General features: G+C 36.6%; 1 protein-coding gene across 1 annotated transcript in view; it reads left to right on the forward strand.

The window, feature by feature from the left end:
* The first annotated feature begins 2,071 nt into the window (after positions 1-2,071).
* Positions 2,072-15,969, forward strand: part of LOC140162659 (mitochondrial basic amino acids transporter-like) — a 62,426-nt gene continuing 48,528 nt past the window's right edge. Inside the window, 2 exon segments of the mRNA XM_072185965.1 lie at positions 2,072-2,398; positions 4,846-4,988. Of these exon segments, the coding sequence (XP_072042066.1) occupies positions 4,955-4,988 (34 nt within the window). The 5' untranslated portion in view covers positions 2,072-2,398; positions 4,846-4,954.

The following is a 15,969-nucleotide window of genomic DNA, read 5'->3' on the forward strand; positions in this document are numbered from 1 at the left end:
TTTTTTAGGGCTATTTTGACATTTTCATAATCACGGGCCACCACAGTGGCAGTGTTGACGAGCATGTTTTGTACCGGTTTTTCTGGGACTTTTCTTTTTTGCAACTTGGGCCCAAAAGACGGGTGCTTTGAAACTTAGGCAAATGTACAAGGAAATTATTGCTTCAATCCGTCTGTTGTTATCAGTGGCGTAACTAGGGGGCAGGGGGCGCGAATTTATTAATTCCACTTTTGCACCATGGGGGCCTTCAACAGTTTAGCTTCAAAATGGCAATATTTTTCGTTTCAAAGTCTTTACATGTAGGGGAAGGTGGGGCATAACGGAACACTTAACTTTGAGGATGCTCTGTGACGTCACCATAAGTAATATGACTGTAAAAATTATATATTCAGTTGAAGTTTGTATTTACCTTTAATATACCATTAACCAATATAACTTGAATCTTACAATTTTTTATAAAATGAAGAAATATTTTCAACAAAAAAATCCGTTTTGCCCCACTATCGGGGCAAAACGGAACGCCCCTATGGGGCAAACGGCACCCTGGGTGCAAACTTATATTAGTTGTTCCATCGGTAGGCCCTAGTCCTAGTTATATGTAGGCCTATATTCAGTTACAATATTAAGTGGGCCTACCATCTCTGTGGAGTGGTATAGGCCTTCTTATAGGCCTAGTAGGCCTATAATATGTATGACCAATATTTGATTAGAAAGAAATATTCAGTAGGCCTACCATCTCTGTGGAGTAGTGGTTAACTTTTAATCATTAATTCTATCTGTAGGTCTAGTTATATGTCTATGTTTCAGCGAAGTGTTTACCATGTTCGAGTAGGCCCCTAGATAACGCCTACATTTCCTTGAGTGAAGACAAGTTATGTCCAATTGGGGCAAAACGGAACCCATCTGTGGGACAAAACGCCCGGGGCAAAACGGAACCCTGTTCCGTTATGCCCCGCACCTAGGGTTCCGTTTTGCCCCATACCCGATTTTTTAGAAATTGGTTGCATGCATAATACATCGTAGCATATAGGCCATGCACTTAATACAGCTCATGGCTAGTACCTTCGTGTTTACAATATACACAATTATTTGGGAATCCGATATTAATGAAGTAAAATTTCAGCGCATTAAACATCTACATATCTTACACCAGACGGGTAGTAATTTTTGACCCGATCTTGCTCGAATGTCAGTGGATTGTTTCAGATAAAATTTTTGTTGTAAATCCTCGTAGCCATACTTGTGTTCCTCAATATAATTTGCATAGACGGCAGTATTGCCAAGGCCTATTTTTCCAGGTGGTTCCGTTTTGCCCCGGGGGTCCGTTATGCCCCACCTTCCCCTAGTTGTATCGAACCATATTCAACTCCTTATGGACTATTATGTTTCAAACTGCAAGCCATACATGTACATCAAATTCAGAACCTGATTTGCATTTTAAGAAATCCTGCTCAACACATTTTCTCCCACACGCCAAGTTGAGACCTATGTGGCTGGAATTCTGAAAATATACTCCGAAAAAAAATATTCGAAATTTCTGAAGTAGTTTCTAAACATTGCGACCGCCAAATATACCAAAAAAGTATAAAAAAACCCACTTCAAAGTTCTGAAAATGTATTGCCTCAATCCAGCAAGCCAGCAGAACTATTAATTCTGGCAACGCAAGAATTTACGGTTGCTACTTCTTGCAATAGCGACCTCGGAGCGAAAAGTGCGGCTAACCTGCGAATGGTGACCTTGTCGCGCCATCAAATCGTCGCAAGCGATGAAAAGTATGTATTTATTTTATTGATTGGGCACATGTACATGTACGTCACGTGTACCGCACAAATAATTTGCAATTCACCAGGACCGCGACACTCCGGAGGACAGCAGAGGACAGAAAAATGTGACTCTCCTGCTAGTCTCCTACACAACCAGTTAATTGTGTTTTTGTTCATACCGCATACAGTCTGGCCCGCGCCCGAGACTAGCAGGAGAGTCACATTTTCTGTCCTCACATCGGTATAGGCCGTCTGCACGTTAATTGTACGGAGTGTCGCTTCTCTACCTTTATTTTCTCTGAATTCACCCGCACTGCACTGTCACGAAACACGCATTTGCACATCTGTGTGCTTTGCATCATAGTTCTTCGTTGTCTGGATGAAATGATGTAGCGTTACAGATGTGAATGTTTATTTATAATCATTATATTAATTTTAATAAAATCTGTGCGAGGACAAATGAAGATACTGAATTGTTTATGATTTTCGCGCTCTGCTGAGACAAGGCACTTCAACTTGCTCCATCTACTTTCAATAATTGATTGGATATCCATCTCGTTGTCAACGTTGAAAACGAGAACAACCACGGAGTAAGCTTATAATTATACACTGCACGGTCATACGACACGGCAAGGTAAAATAATAGTATACATTTTGTGTTTGTCGAATTCGTTTGTTAATTTGTAATTTTTAGTGTGTATCATTTTTTTAGTGATCTTCTTTTTGGTTTTTACTATTTATATTTTAAAGATTGCTAGCATTTTTTAAAATTCACAATTTTTTAATAATTTTTTAGCCTTTCCTTGGCCGGGTTTTTTTTACTCGGGTCGGGGTTTTTTTTAATGTAAAATGTTACTTATTGTTAGGCTATATATGGTTTAGTAGTCTAGGATGTTAGTCAGGGCATTATTTTTATATAATATCACACCAAGCAAGCCCAAGCAAATCTCATGCCAAGTCCCAAGTTCTTCGAAATATTCTACGCAAAACGTCTTGAGCAAATTCGTTGCTAGTGTTTCTTGAGTATAAGTCCCAAGCAAGGTAGTAATTGTTGTCACTACCCCCCTCCTGCCATGCCACACACACTTTTTAGATTCTCAAGTGCCCTAGCTCAAATAATCAGGGGTTAAAAATAAACAATATTGACAAACAATAATGGCCTGTTCACCAGTGTTCGACAGTAGTATTTCATACCAATTTAATTCCAAAAAGTTGACAGCCCGTAGTATAAATTCCTTCAGCAGTGTCCCACTGCCAGTGTTCGAAATAAGCACTTATCCTCTTGTCCTCTTGTCCAAAAATCACTGGGGACAACAATATTGAGATATGTACTTATCCTCTGGACAATCACTATATTTTACCTCTTAAATATGACACATTTTGGGGACAACCAAAATGTTTTGAGGACAAGCAGAATTTATGCTTCAGTTGTCCTCGGGACAACCCCGGGGGACAACCTCCATATTTATGATATTTTCCTTATTTCGGACACTGCCCACTGCTCTTCCTGATTATTGCGTAAAAGAACTAGGTCACACATTACTTGATCGGCGAATGATGTGCCGATGTAAATCATGATGTGTTTCAATTTGCCGACCAGAACCCCATTTCTGTGCTTACGCTTTAAACAGCACCAAACTATAGTAGGCCTATAGTTTACATGTTTGCTGGCAGAGAAGAATGCTTTCAAATGTTAACATTTTGAAAGCGTTCACAGCGTAAGCATGGAAGTAGGGGTTTGATTGGCTGATTCAATGGTCTGACAATCTTAATTTAAAACAACAAACTGATGCATGAAATTGAAAGTGTTGGTCGGCGCAGAGAGCGGTGCTCATGAAGGGAACATGTCCAAAGCTCCACATTGCTTTTTTTATTAAGGAGGCTGTGTACTCTCAGACATGCATGTAGTAAAAGTGCAATAACTTTGTAATTATTTGCGCAAGACATATAAAAGTATACATTTTTATGAAGGCAAGACATCAATAAATCTTAATATTTTATACAGATTTGGGGTAAAAACAACAATTATGAAGAAAATCACAAAAAAGTGAGTTTTTGGCAATATTTGTTAGGTACGGTACATCATAACAAAAAATACTCTTTCCAAAATATTTTATTTTGTTTTTAGCTCAATCTTGCGGCTCCATTCCAAAAACGTTTTTTTTATTTTTTTGATATTGGCCTTATTTTTTGAGATATTGACCATATAAGGCATCAAATTGAACTTTTTAAAATTCACAAACGCCTATTTGCACAAAATGATGCTTAAAATCGGAAATAGACCAAAATATAAAAAAATGAGAAAACTGTTTCTTGAGTCGATCATGCTTTTTACGATGATCATATTTGCTTACCTTTAGATGCTGTATTTATTGAGTTATCGTGTACCTAAATCGTTATTTTACCGAATAAATGAACATTGAAATAATGGCCATTGAAGTTTAAAGTGGTCACATTTTGCACTTTCATCGAATCTCGCAGGAGAATGCGGCAGTTTTTATTTTTCGACCTTGCATTACATAAACATCGGGTAAATCCACGGCCCCTTGAGAAGTTTGAGCGAAATCCATTCATAACTTGATATTTAAATCGGGGGAAAGAACTTGAAAAACCCACATTTTATCAGCTAAAACAGAGCCATTTGACCACTAGGTTTTTGTGCTTCCGTGGTGTTTCCATAAGATGCGTCGCGTATGCGTAGCGTATTTGTGTGTTAACAAATTGCACGATGCGTTGTTGCGCGCGTGTACCCAGCTGGTACAACAAAGATTATCGTTCCTTTTCAATTTCAAACACGAGTGGAATAGTGAAATAAAATCCTTAAAATATTGCAGTTGGAGTTTACAAATCTGGATTTTCATTCCTTGTATTTATAAAAAACATAACAAAGTACAAACATATCAAAAAACTCAATTTTGCGAAAGAAACAATGTCTAGAGTACACAGCTGCCTTAACAGAGCGCTCGCAGAGCAAAAGACTTGAATAGGACATGATACTTTCCAATGCATGATATAAACGGTAAGTCCAAATTTTGATCTCTATTCCTCCCAATTTACCTGACCAATCATTTTCTTTTACAGATCATCAAGTGATCTTTGTTGTTGTTACCAAGCTGTGGCATCATTTTAAGTGCTGGCTGACTTAACAGAAGAAATCCAGGTGGTAGAAAGCAGGGGAGGAGGCATAGGAATGGCGGGGGATTTCTTTGCAGGGTGTCTGGGAGGTAAGAAATATACTGTATTCAGAAATAGAATGGAAAAGACCAAAAAAAAGTGCAACTGGGTAGAAGATAGGCCTGGCATTTTCGGGTAATTTTGTACCCGGGTACCCGCCGCATTTTTCGGGCGGGTAACCTGGTACCAATTTTCAACAAAAAAAAAAAAAAAAAATTTATTTTTATTTTTTAAAGTTTTGTATTTTTTCGGTTTTGTAGTGTCCCTGGACCTAGACCTAAATGCCAGGATCATTCATGGTTGACCTAAAAAAAAAAAAAAAAAAAAAAAAAAATTTCAAGATATTTTGTATTTTTAATATGAAAATCGATATTTGTATTCATGTCATACTCTATTAATGATTTCAAAATGCATTCAAATTCAATGCATTTTGAAATCATTAATAGACTATGACATGAATATTTTTTTTGAATTTCGGTACCCGGGAGGGTATTTCCTACCCGGTAATGTAATCTCGGCGGTACCCGTTTACCCGATCGAAAATGCCAGCCTTAGTAGAAGATGCAGTATTTGGCATTCATGGACTAAAACCTGCCTGAATAACTTGCGCTTGCAGCCTGAAATTAGCGTTAGCATCAAGGATACAAGTATATAAATTGTTATGCTTGATAAAACACAAGGACAGTATCACTAGTAGTATCAGCATACTGATTATATATTCTGGGAAACAGTTTTAAATCATTAGTGCGGTTGATTTTTGATTTGATTTGTTCGGGAGTTGACAATCCTGGATAACCTAAGAAAGCCTCTATTGAAGCTTATTTCCATTGGGGTCCATTTGAGCACCGGACGGTTGGGAACAGTCAGGGGTTAACACCCTACTCTTTTCGAAACTGATCATGAGATATATGTACAGGTATAGCTCTCTGTACACGGGACCGACGGCTTAACGTCCCTCCGAAGGGCGGAGTACTTTCATGATTCATTTACCCAATTCTAAATGAATCATGGGAGAGCGGATGTCTGAATTTAATCTACAGATGTTGCCAATTAATTTCAGACATTTTTTTTCCAAGTCAATATCCCAGCAAATCTCCACCGCCGGGAATTGAACCCGGGACCTCATGCACTAAAGGCAAGTACCCTAACCATTAGACCACGCTCTCCAATTGATTCAATGGTTGTCCAGATTACCATCATTCTTATTTGATGGAATCAGTCAAATTTGTTGCATTTATGACAACATTAACAATTTTGAATTAAATCCCTCATAAAGTGCCACTCTATAAGTAGCCAAAATAGTAAAGTGGTTTTAGTTTTCTTTCATTTTTACCTCATTATTTAGGCTTAAAATGGACAGAATATCTTTTCAAATGATTATATAATAACAAAATTTAACAAAATCATTAATATTGCTTAAAAAACCTGTACCCTGCATGCCTCTAGCATCTATACAAATCACTGGTCAATGGGGTTACTGCACTACGTGTAATGGTACGTGCAGTACTGATGAAAATAAACAACATGCCACTTGTGGCACTGGATGGTGTGATCATCATACCAATATATAGGCCTACACTCGGTGGTTCGAGATTCTCAATACCATGTACACGTCAGCTTGAATCTGGCGTAGTCCGCCGAATAGGACCTGTTTTTTGCTCAGAGAAAGATTGACCGCGAAAGTCCACTAACCGCCCCGGTCACTGGACTTTCGCGATTCGTCTTTCTTGCGCCATAGATATGAGATAGTGGTCATAGTCTGAGCTGAACATTGTCTGGTAAATATCTGGCGAGCTGAGTTTATCATTGATCTTGGTACGGTATTACCGATTCATTACATATTTGTGTATGTTATCATTAATTTTGTGTAAACATATAATGATAAACTCTGCTCCAAGATTGCTCACATTCAATTTATATTATTTTAAATTTAATTTAATATCGCAATGTCAATTTAACTATAAAGGATAATTTGTAAACAACACAACAACAACTCCAGGTTATGAAAAGTTGAGTTGAAACAACCTTGACCCTTTGAACAAACCTGGGAAGGAAGAACTTTTTATATTTTGAAGATTTGATAAAATATATGTTCAGTAATTTTATAGAAAATTAAATAGAGTAGTACACACTGTATTTCAAAGGTCATTGGTCCAGAGCAGGCACAGGAAGGAATATTATGCTGAATCATAATCCAAGAATCAAGTCAAGGTCAAGGTCACACAGTTGACAGTTCTATGGGCAATTGCAGATTCCACATTGGAGCAGGTGTTACAACCAATCTTAATGGCTGTCACATATTTTTAGCCACATTTTTATGACACATTGTAATTTTTCTCAACATGTTCATTTATTATACAACAACAATGGCGTTGAATGTGCTAGTAAAACAGTGGTTAGTATAAATTTAAAGAAAGAAAATGTAAAGAAAATGAACAGTATACATGCAGAACCATCTCAAGAGTTAAACCAGTAAAAGTGCTGTGTTTTGACTTTATATTTACCAGTCTTCAAATTTCAGTTTCAAGTGCAATATATGTATAAAAAAAAATCCCACCTACCGACCCAACTGTTTCATAAGCCTCTATGGACAAACAAACTGGGTTTTTTTTTTGGCCTTACTTAAATTTTCTTTCCACCAATTGCACAAATAGCACAAATAGCGCTTACTTGAAGCAACTCAGACATTGTCCTCATTGCTTTTATAAATTGCACAAATTGCAAATTGTGGCTATTTCTACAATTTGTAAAAGTTGCTTAGCTGCGTCGCTATTTGTGCTATTTGTACAAATTGCATAATTTCTTGCAACTGTAGGCTATTTGTGCAATTGACTGGCATAAATCACACAAATTGCAACACATGTGGCTATTTAAATACAATTTGTCCAACATAGCTTGCATCAATTGCAACTATCTAAAATTGCTTAGGTACCTGGCTATTTGTGCTATTTCACTATTTGTACAAATTGCACACTTTCTTGCAATTGTAGGCTATTTGTGCAATGACCAATCCTGCGCCTTTATGTGCCTCAGGGGCACTAACACCTGGACCCCTAGATAAATTTTGCCACCCCTATCATTGCTATCAATTTTACCTGGGCGCTTCCTCTGGCAATGGCTATTTTGAATCACTGATATTGTTGATTAGCATGGTTAACAATCCTGTGCATATTATATACAGCAATTCCTTCCTTCCAGTTTTGTTGCACCTCAGAAAAGGCATCGTGGCATCACAGTACCAATATCTGTGGTGGCATTGCATTGTTTAATTAAGTGGTCGGGCTTAGCGCAAAGTGACTAAGTGAGCATTCCCCTAAAATTTTGTCATTTATGACATAATAAACAAGTATTCCTGAAAAAAATTGGTGTCAGTTCCAATTTACAATGTAATTATTATTTGAATGTAATGTTAAAGAGAAGTTTTGCACTGTAGCGCTGACAAGAACATGAGTGGTAGTTCATATATCATTGAATAGGCCCACATGTTTTGGCGCAACGTCAGCCTTCTATTCTTCAAATCTTTTCAGAGGGCGCACCACCAAATCACTCCACGATTTATGTACCAGTGAAATTCGGTTTAAAATAGTCCACCGCTTATTTGAGCTTGTTATGGCTTTATTTTCTAAAGATAATTGTCAAAATTCGCCTGCTTTTCAGCTCATTTGCTTCTGGCAAGTGTCTACATGAAGGAATCTGAGAAAAAATCCCAATATTTTATTTCAGAGTTTTGGCGCAAATTTGAACAACGTCCGGTTTCAAAAATGAGTGATTTTTCTGCCGAAAGCAGTATGTATTCGAATTGGAACATGAAACGCGACTATTGGGCGAAATAATGGCCGGATTGCCATGACAAATCATTCTGTCAAGTACATTTGGGCTACGTTTTTCCATGTTGCCACGAAGTTCTTACAGTACAAAATGCTCAATGAGTCTGCATTTCGGGCTAATGAATTATGCATTAGAAAAATAAATGACAGGGACGGTCATAAATTCTTTATACGGGGTTGTAGTAAAATGTTTGCCTTGAAGAGTGATTATAAAAATGTTTGACTTGATTCTGGACTTTGAAAAGAATATAAAGCTTTGAATGTGTAAAGTTTTTATTGTTTTAAAGAAGTTAATCTGAAATAAGGTATCTGTGAAGGATTTTAGGGATATTTAAAGGGCCTGCACCTCCCGTCTTACAAAAATGTCGAATTTTTTGTGAACGGTAGCTAAATAGTTCAGCCTGAGACGAATATTTAGGGAGATCGGGCAAAGTGGAACACGGGCAAAGCGGAATCATCAGTCGGCTGCGGAGCAGGTGACTACAAGCTCCTATCTTTGGCTGCATCCTTTTTTGTACTTTGTGTACTTAACCCTCTATCTTTTTAACCAAATATCCCACAGAGTCGTGCGATATGTCAAACTTTTCCTCTGGTCATAAAGAACAAAAAAGTCAGTGGTCGCATATCTGTAGGATCATTGGTTGATGAGATATAGTCACTTTTTTCTACTTTGTGCATTTAACCCTCTATCTTTTTAACCAAATATACCACAGAGTCGCGCGATATGTCATACTTTTCCTCTGGTCATAAGGAACAAAAAAGTCAGTGGTCGCATATCTGTAGGATCATTGGTTAACGAGATATAGTCACTTTTTCTACTTTGTGCATTTAACCCTCTATCTTTTTAACCAAATATACCACAGAGTCGTGTGATATGTCAAACTTTTCCTCTGGTCATAAGGAACAAAAAGTCAGTGGTCGCATTTCTGTAGGATCATTGGTTTATGAGATATAGTCACTTTTTTCCTATCTTTTTAACCAAATATACCGCAGAGTCGTATGCGATATGTCATACTTTTCCTCTGGTCATAAGGAACAAAAAAGTCAGTGTTCGCATCTCTGTAGGATCATTGGTTAACGAGATATAGTCACTTTTTCTACTTTGTGCATTTAACCCTCTATCTTTTTAACCAAATATACCACAGAGTCGTGCGATATGTCAAACTTTTCCTCTGGTCATAAGGAACAAAAAAGTCAGTGGTCGCATTTCTGTAGGATCATTGGTTTATGAGATATAGTCACTTTTTTTTCTACTTTGTGCATTTAGCCCTCTATCTTTTTAACCAAATATACCGCAGAGTCGTGCGATATGTCATACTTTTCCTCTGGTCATAAGGAACAAAAAAGTCAGTGGTCGCATATCTGTAGGATCATTGGTTAACGAGATATAGTCACTTTTTCTACTTTGTGCATTTAACCTCTATCTTTTTAACCAAATATACCACAGAGTCGCATGCGATATGTCAAACTTTTCCTCTGGTCATAAGGAACAAAAAGTCAGTGGTCGCATTTCTGTAGGATCATTGGTTTATGAGATATAGTCACTTTTTTCTACTTTGTGCATTTAGCCCTCTATCTTTTTAACCAAATATCCCACAGAGTCGTGCGATATGTCAAACTTTTCCTCTGGTCATAAGGAACAAAAAAGTCAGTGGTCACATCTCTGTAGGATCATTGGTTAATGAGATATAGTCACTTTTTTCTACTTTGTGTACTTAACCCTCTATCTTTTTAACCAAATATCCCACAGAGTCGTGCGATATGTCAAACTTTTCCTCTGGCCATAAGGAACAAATAAGTCAGCGGTGGCATATCTGTAGGATCATTGGTTAATGAGATAGAGCTGTTACACTTTTCCAATTTTGTGCATTTAACCCTCTATCTTTTTAACCAAATATTCTAGAGAGTCGTGCGATATGTCAAACTTTTCGTCTGGTCATAAGGAACAAAAAATTCAGTGGTCGCAGATCTGTATGATCATTGGTTAATGAGATATAGTCCCTTATGGTACTTTCTGCACTTAACTCTGTATCTTTTTAATCAAATATCCTAAAGAGTCGTATGCGATATGTCGAACTTTTCCTCCGGTCATAAGGAACAAAAAGGTTGATTGGCGCGAGGTTCATATTGGTGCGTATGCACCAAATATGTATCTTGTAAACCTTACGTTTTGCCTTGCTTGCTCGTAATCCTGTTTGGGCTGGACAAAAATATGTTCCACTTTCCCCCGATCTCCCCTAGGTAATATCAGGGAAGTGCAATTTGCACTTCCCTGGTAATATTCGTCTTAAGCTTACTGATTTTCTTTATTTTATTACTAGTATATTGTGAAAAACCATGTAGCTGTGGTGTTAGCTCAATATGCTAGGAAAATATTATAACCGATGACCCCATGTTGAATTTGGCTAAATCAGCTGTATTTTTGCTGATAAAATAGCACGTACTCGATCGACATCCGCCATCTTGTATTTAAAATGCCTAGCAACTGTCACTCAAACTTACGATGTGTCAACTGCCGCTTCACTTTTATACAGGGATTGAATACGAGTGTCACGGCCCGGGTTTAGTGTGCATTCAAATCCTTACTAGCCGTTGGAAATGACTGCAAATTACACATTTGTAATCATTTTGACCACAAAATATGATGTGAAACACAGGTAAGCAATGAGAACAAATCCTACATTTGAAATTTGTAGCTTACTACAACCTGAGACTAGCATTGACTAGTCTCAGCTGCATGTACTCATCTGAATTCCTACTGACTGAAGACAGCCTGAAGACATAATCATAATTCATATACATGTCAGATGTATAATTGTATTGGCAAATATCCACAAAAGCGTTCATTATCAATTTATTTTGATAAATTGTCACATTTTATGCCATGTATTATATTCTTAAAACTAACCGTGGATTTGCGAACAATTTGTCGCAATAAATGACGTTCATGTGAAACGGTGGGCCAAAATGGGTTATAAAAAAATTATTTGGTAATATGCACACGAATGGTCAAATTAATAGAAAAATACCTGTGATAAATTTATCTGTACACATTGTCGCACTCCGTGACGTATGGTATATTTGCAACCCTGTGGTGGATTTGCGAACAATTTGTCGACATAAATGACGTTCGTGGAGAAACAGTCGCCCAAAATGCATTATTTTTGGTAATATGCAGACGAATGGCCAAATTAATAGAAAAATACCTGTGATAAATTTATCTGTACAAATTGTCGCACTCCGAGTGACATATGGTATATTTGCAACCCTGCTGTGGATTTGCGAACAATTTGTTGACATAAATGACGCTTATGGAGAAATTATTAGAAAAAAAGCTTTTATTTTGCCTAGGCCTGTCCTCCATGCTAGGCAGGGTCTTAGGCAGGATCAGAAGGTTTGGGTGTGTAAATTTAAAAAACTGGGGGTGTAAATTTAAAATTTATGTACAAAGTGGGCAAAAACTGGGTGTGTATATTCCTGCATTAAATACATCAGAATTATTACCATTGCAAGATGGCTTAAATAAAGCTAGTTCACCACGTAAACTTGTATGGCTCAAAATTGGGACCGCTCGCCATTAAGTTTACTGTCATTGCGTATTTTGAGATTGTTGACGCTTTAATGATCCCCGCTTTCTGGTTGATTATTTTAGCTGTGTCACGTCACGCGCATGACGCTGGTGGTAACCAGCCTAGCCTAACTTCAGTAAAAAAAATACGATCGCCGATATCGATGTGATGGATGTGATGTGGGACTTGCATAGGATTACACAGAGATATTTCTTGCCAAAATTTGACCATTTGTAGGCAAGTTGGCCTTACTTTGTCTGCGTTGTGTGAAAAATGACAGTCTTAAGTATACGCGCAACGCTTTTGATGTTTTGGGAGACAGTGAGGGATCCGAAACAGCGGGTGGCGGAGCTTATTCTTGACTGTTTAATATTCATTCAATACGCTGCCTTACGGTAATAGTCTTATACGATGGACAGATAGTATCAGTTTGTGAATATGAGGACATCGTATAAGTTCCTTGTACTAGGCTTAAAGCTAGCATTTCAAGTATCTCTTATGGCAAATAACAGATGGTGCCCGCTGGAATCTCTTGAGGCATTGTCTTTTTTAAAGACATTTCTTGTTTAGGGTTAAATTTGAAATGGAGCCTTGATCTTTGGTTCGAGTTGTATTTTTTCCTGAATGTATTTTATGCTTTCTCTCCCCCACCAGCTCCAAGTACAGATAAAATACAAAAAGCTGAAAAAGGAAAAAAAAAAAAAGATGTGGACACCGTCGGCTTCCCCGTGTATTATATAGGCTAATTAAAACAGCGTATTACTATCAAGACTTATGTTTGAAAGCTGTCCTCAGATCGATGCGTGAAGTTTCCAGTCCATCACACTACGTGCTCTATATATTAGTCCATATTATCAAGACAGATTGCGTCTGATGACGTCATCTGTAAAAATCGTTGATGATAACCCGGCGGTAACGGCGTCTTATTTTAAGCTTATTGTTAATTTTGCACCTTCAAACCGTATAAACCATCTCAAAAGTTAGGTCTTTATAGTAGGAAACTTTCTTTAGCGGGGGCACCATGTCAACAATGCCTAGAAAAGTTGCTTTTTGCCTTGTAAAAGTATGTAATTTTTCGGCATTTCCTGGTATCAGGTCGATTCGGCCCAAACCAATTCGTCCACAGTTGACTTGGCCATATGCCAATTCATGCATTGGCCCCAAGCTAAGTCAGCCACAAACCAATTCGATATTGACCAAAAGGGATAAACGATTTAATATGTTAATGAATATATGTGACCGTCCATCACGAAACAGCTGTAAAGTCGGCTGGCGGTCAATTTTGTTTTATTTCGTGTTTAGAAAATATATCATAAGCTTTAAAATGAAAAATCATTTGACTCCAAATGATATCCAGAAGTAAAATACAAGGGGGTTAAGTGCACAACGCACAAAAAAGTGACTATATCTCATTAACCGATGATCCTATATGGTCATTTTCACAGTAAAGGGTGTAACTTTTGATTTTTAGGGTCAAAATTTCAAACCACTTAAATATGTTTCTGTTTACTGAAATCATGCATAGAAGCAACTTAAAATTCCAGTAAAATAATGTTTCAAGTCTTAAACCTTTTGATTTCTAATAAAAATTTGACATTTCCATAACATTTTGGTTAAAATCTAAGAAAAATGTATTTTACATAACGTCAGAAAACTATGACATGAAAGCTGTAATACATGTGAAATCCCATTCCAAAGTAAGTCAACAGATATAAGTTAAATTTTATACCATGTTTTGCTATGTTTGTAATTGCAGTTTTGAAAATTTTTAACATCAAGTGTCATTTACAATGGAAATTTCCAAACCTGAAACACATTTTTAAAGTTTTAATTGGGTTCCTAAAATAATTTGAATGTCTAACTTCATGTACAAATACTACTTGATGAAAGGAACCTCCCAGCCAAGTTTCACAGAAATTGGAGTTATTTTTTAGAATTGGCAATTCAAGCGATTTGTGTTTCGGAGGCTTCAGTTAACAACACAGGTGATCATAAAAGTAAAATATTTGGCTAACTACTACAAGTTGACATAAAAAAATAGGTAAAAAATATCACAATTACCCATTTTCATGCTTTGCTTCTAAGTATTGAATTTCAGTTGTGACAAAAATTAAATTATCACAGCAAGTCATTTTTTTTGTTTCGGAGGCTTCATGTTAACAATTGTTAAACATTGCAGAAGTAGTTTTTTTGAAAACAGCAGTGTTGGGATCATCTAAGCTGTTATTTTCTTGTGTGTATTGATTCAATGATTCTATGCGGCAGATATTGTAGATTTATCACATGTTAATTTTTTCACCCCATTTGTTAAGTGTGGTGTTTTTTGCATGTGAAGCCTCCGAAACAGGCTTTTTTGGGTATCAGTATATTTTTCAAACATTCACCATAATGTCAATTTTTTTTAAAATTTATGACATTCTGCATATATCAAGTAATAATTACAATACAGATATCAGTATGAAACACACCAATTTAGATATGCATAGATGATAATTAATCTTATTGTTGTTTCGGAGGCTTCATTTGTTTCGGAGGCTTCAATTGTTAACGGAAAGTTTGTATTGGGTCCCATTTTCAAACGGTGATATATCTCCACGATTTAAAAACATGTGACTTGAGGATCTACTTTGCTACATTTTGATAAATAGATTGGATGAGCTCTTTTATTTATATTTGCACAAGCTTGCTGAACAGTTTGTTTCGAGGCTTCAAAAAGTTAACGGAAAACGGCTCTTTGAAGTCAAGATTTTATAAAAATTTTAAAAGCTTGCAAATCGACTAATTTTTGTTACCTATTTCAAGTTAAGATAACAACTGTTATGAATAAAGAAGAAGTGAAGAAATAACCAAGAATTATGAACCAAAGCTACACCCACAAAGTTTGTTAACAATTGTTAACGGAAAATGAAGCCTCGAAACAACAAATATCAAGTCCGGTTCTCAAAAATACAGGGCTGTTCACAATTAAATCTAATGTGGCAGTGTTTACTGAACATATGACTGTACTTTCAGGATAAGATAAATTATCCATGAACTATTTGAAGAAAACACAGGGTTTTACAAAAATGTTACTGTTTTTTATAGTTTTTCAAAATGGCAATATTAGGTACATTTAAGCCTGCTAAAACTGAACGCAGTAACTCCCAAAGCTGATTATGCTACCCAAGGTAGCTGCTAACTAGATGACTTATGTGGCCAAAAATCATGGAATTCTGTGGCTTTATTAGAATACTACGGATTAAAATGTTAAAAATCCAAAGTTACACCCTTTACCGTGAAAATGACCATATGCGACCACTGACTTTTCTGTTCCTTTTTGACATATGGCACGACTCTCTAAGATATTTGGTTAAAAATTTAAAAAAGTGACTATATCTTATTAACCAATGATCCTACAGATATGCGACCACTGACTTTTTTTTGTTCCTTATGACTAAGGGAAAAGTTTGACATATCTCACGACTCTGTAGGAAATGATGTACATCATCATCATCATACATCATCATTTTATTTTATTTTCATACAAATCGACATACAAAATATATATAAAAGACACAACATTTGAATGAGGAGATGCTCAAAAGGCCTGAAGCGAGCACCCCCTTACACTGCCTTAAGTTACAACATACAATTAC

The sequence above is a fragment of the Amphiura filiformis genome, chromosome 1 (assembly GCF_039555335.1).
Source record: "Amphiura filiformis chromosome 1, Afil_fr2py, whole genome shotgun sequence".
NCBI classification, from domain to species: Eukaryota; Metazoa; Echinodermata; class Ophiuroidea; order Amphilepidida; family Amphiuridae; genus Amphiura; species Amphiura filiformis.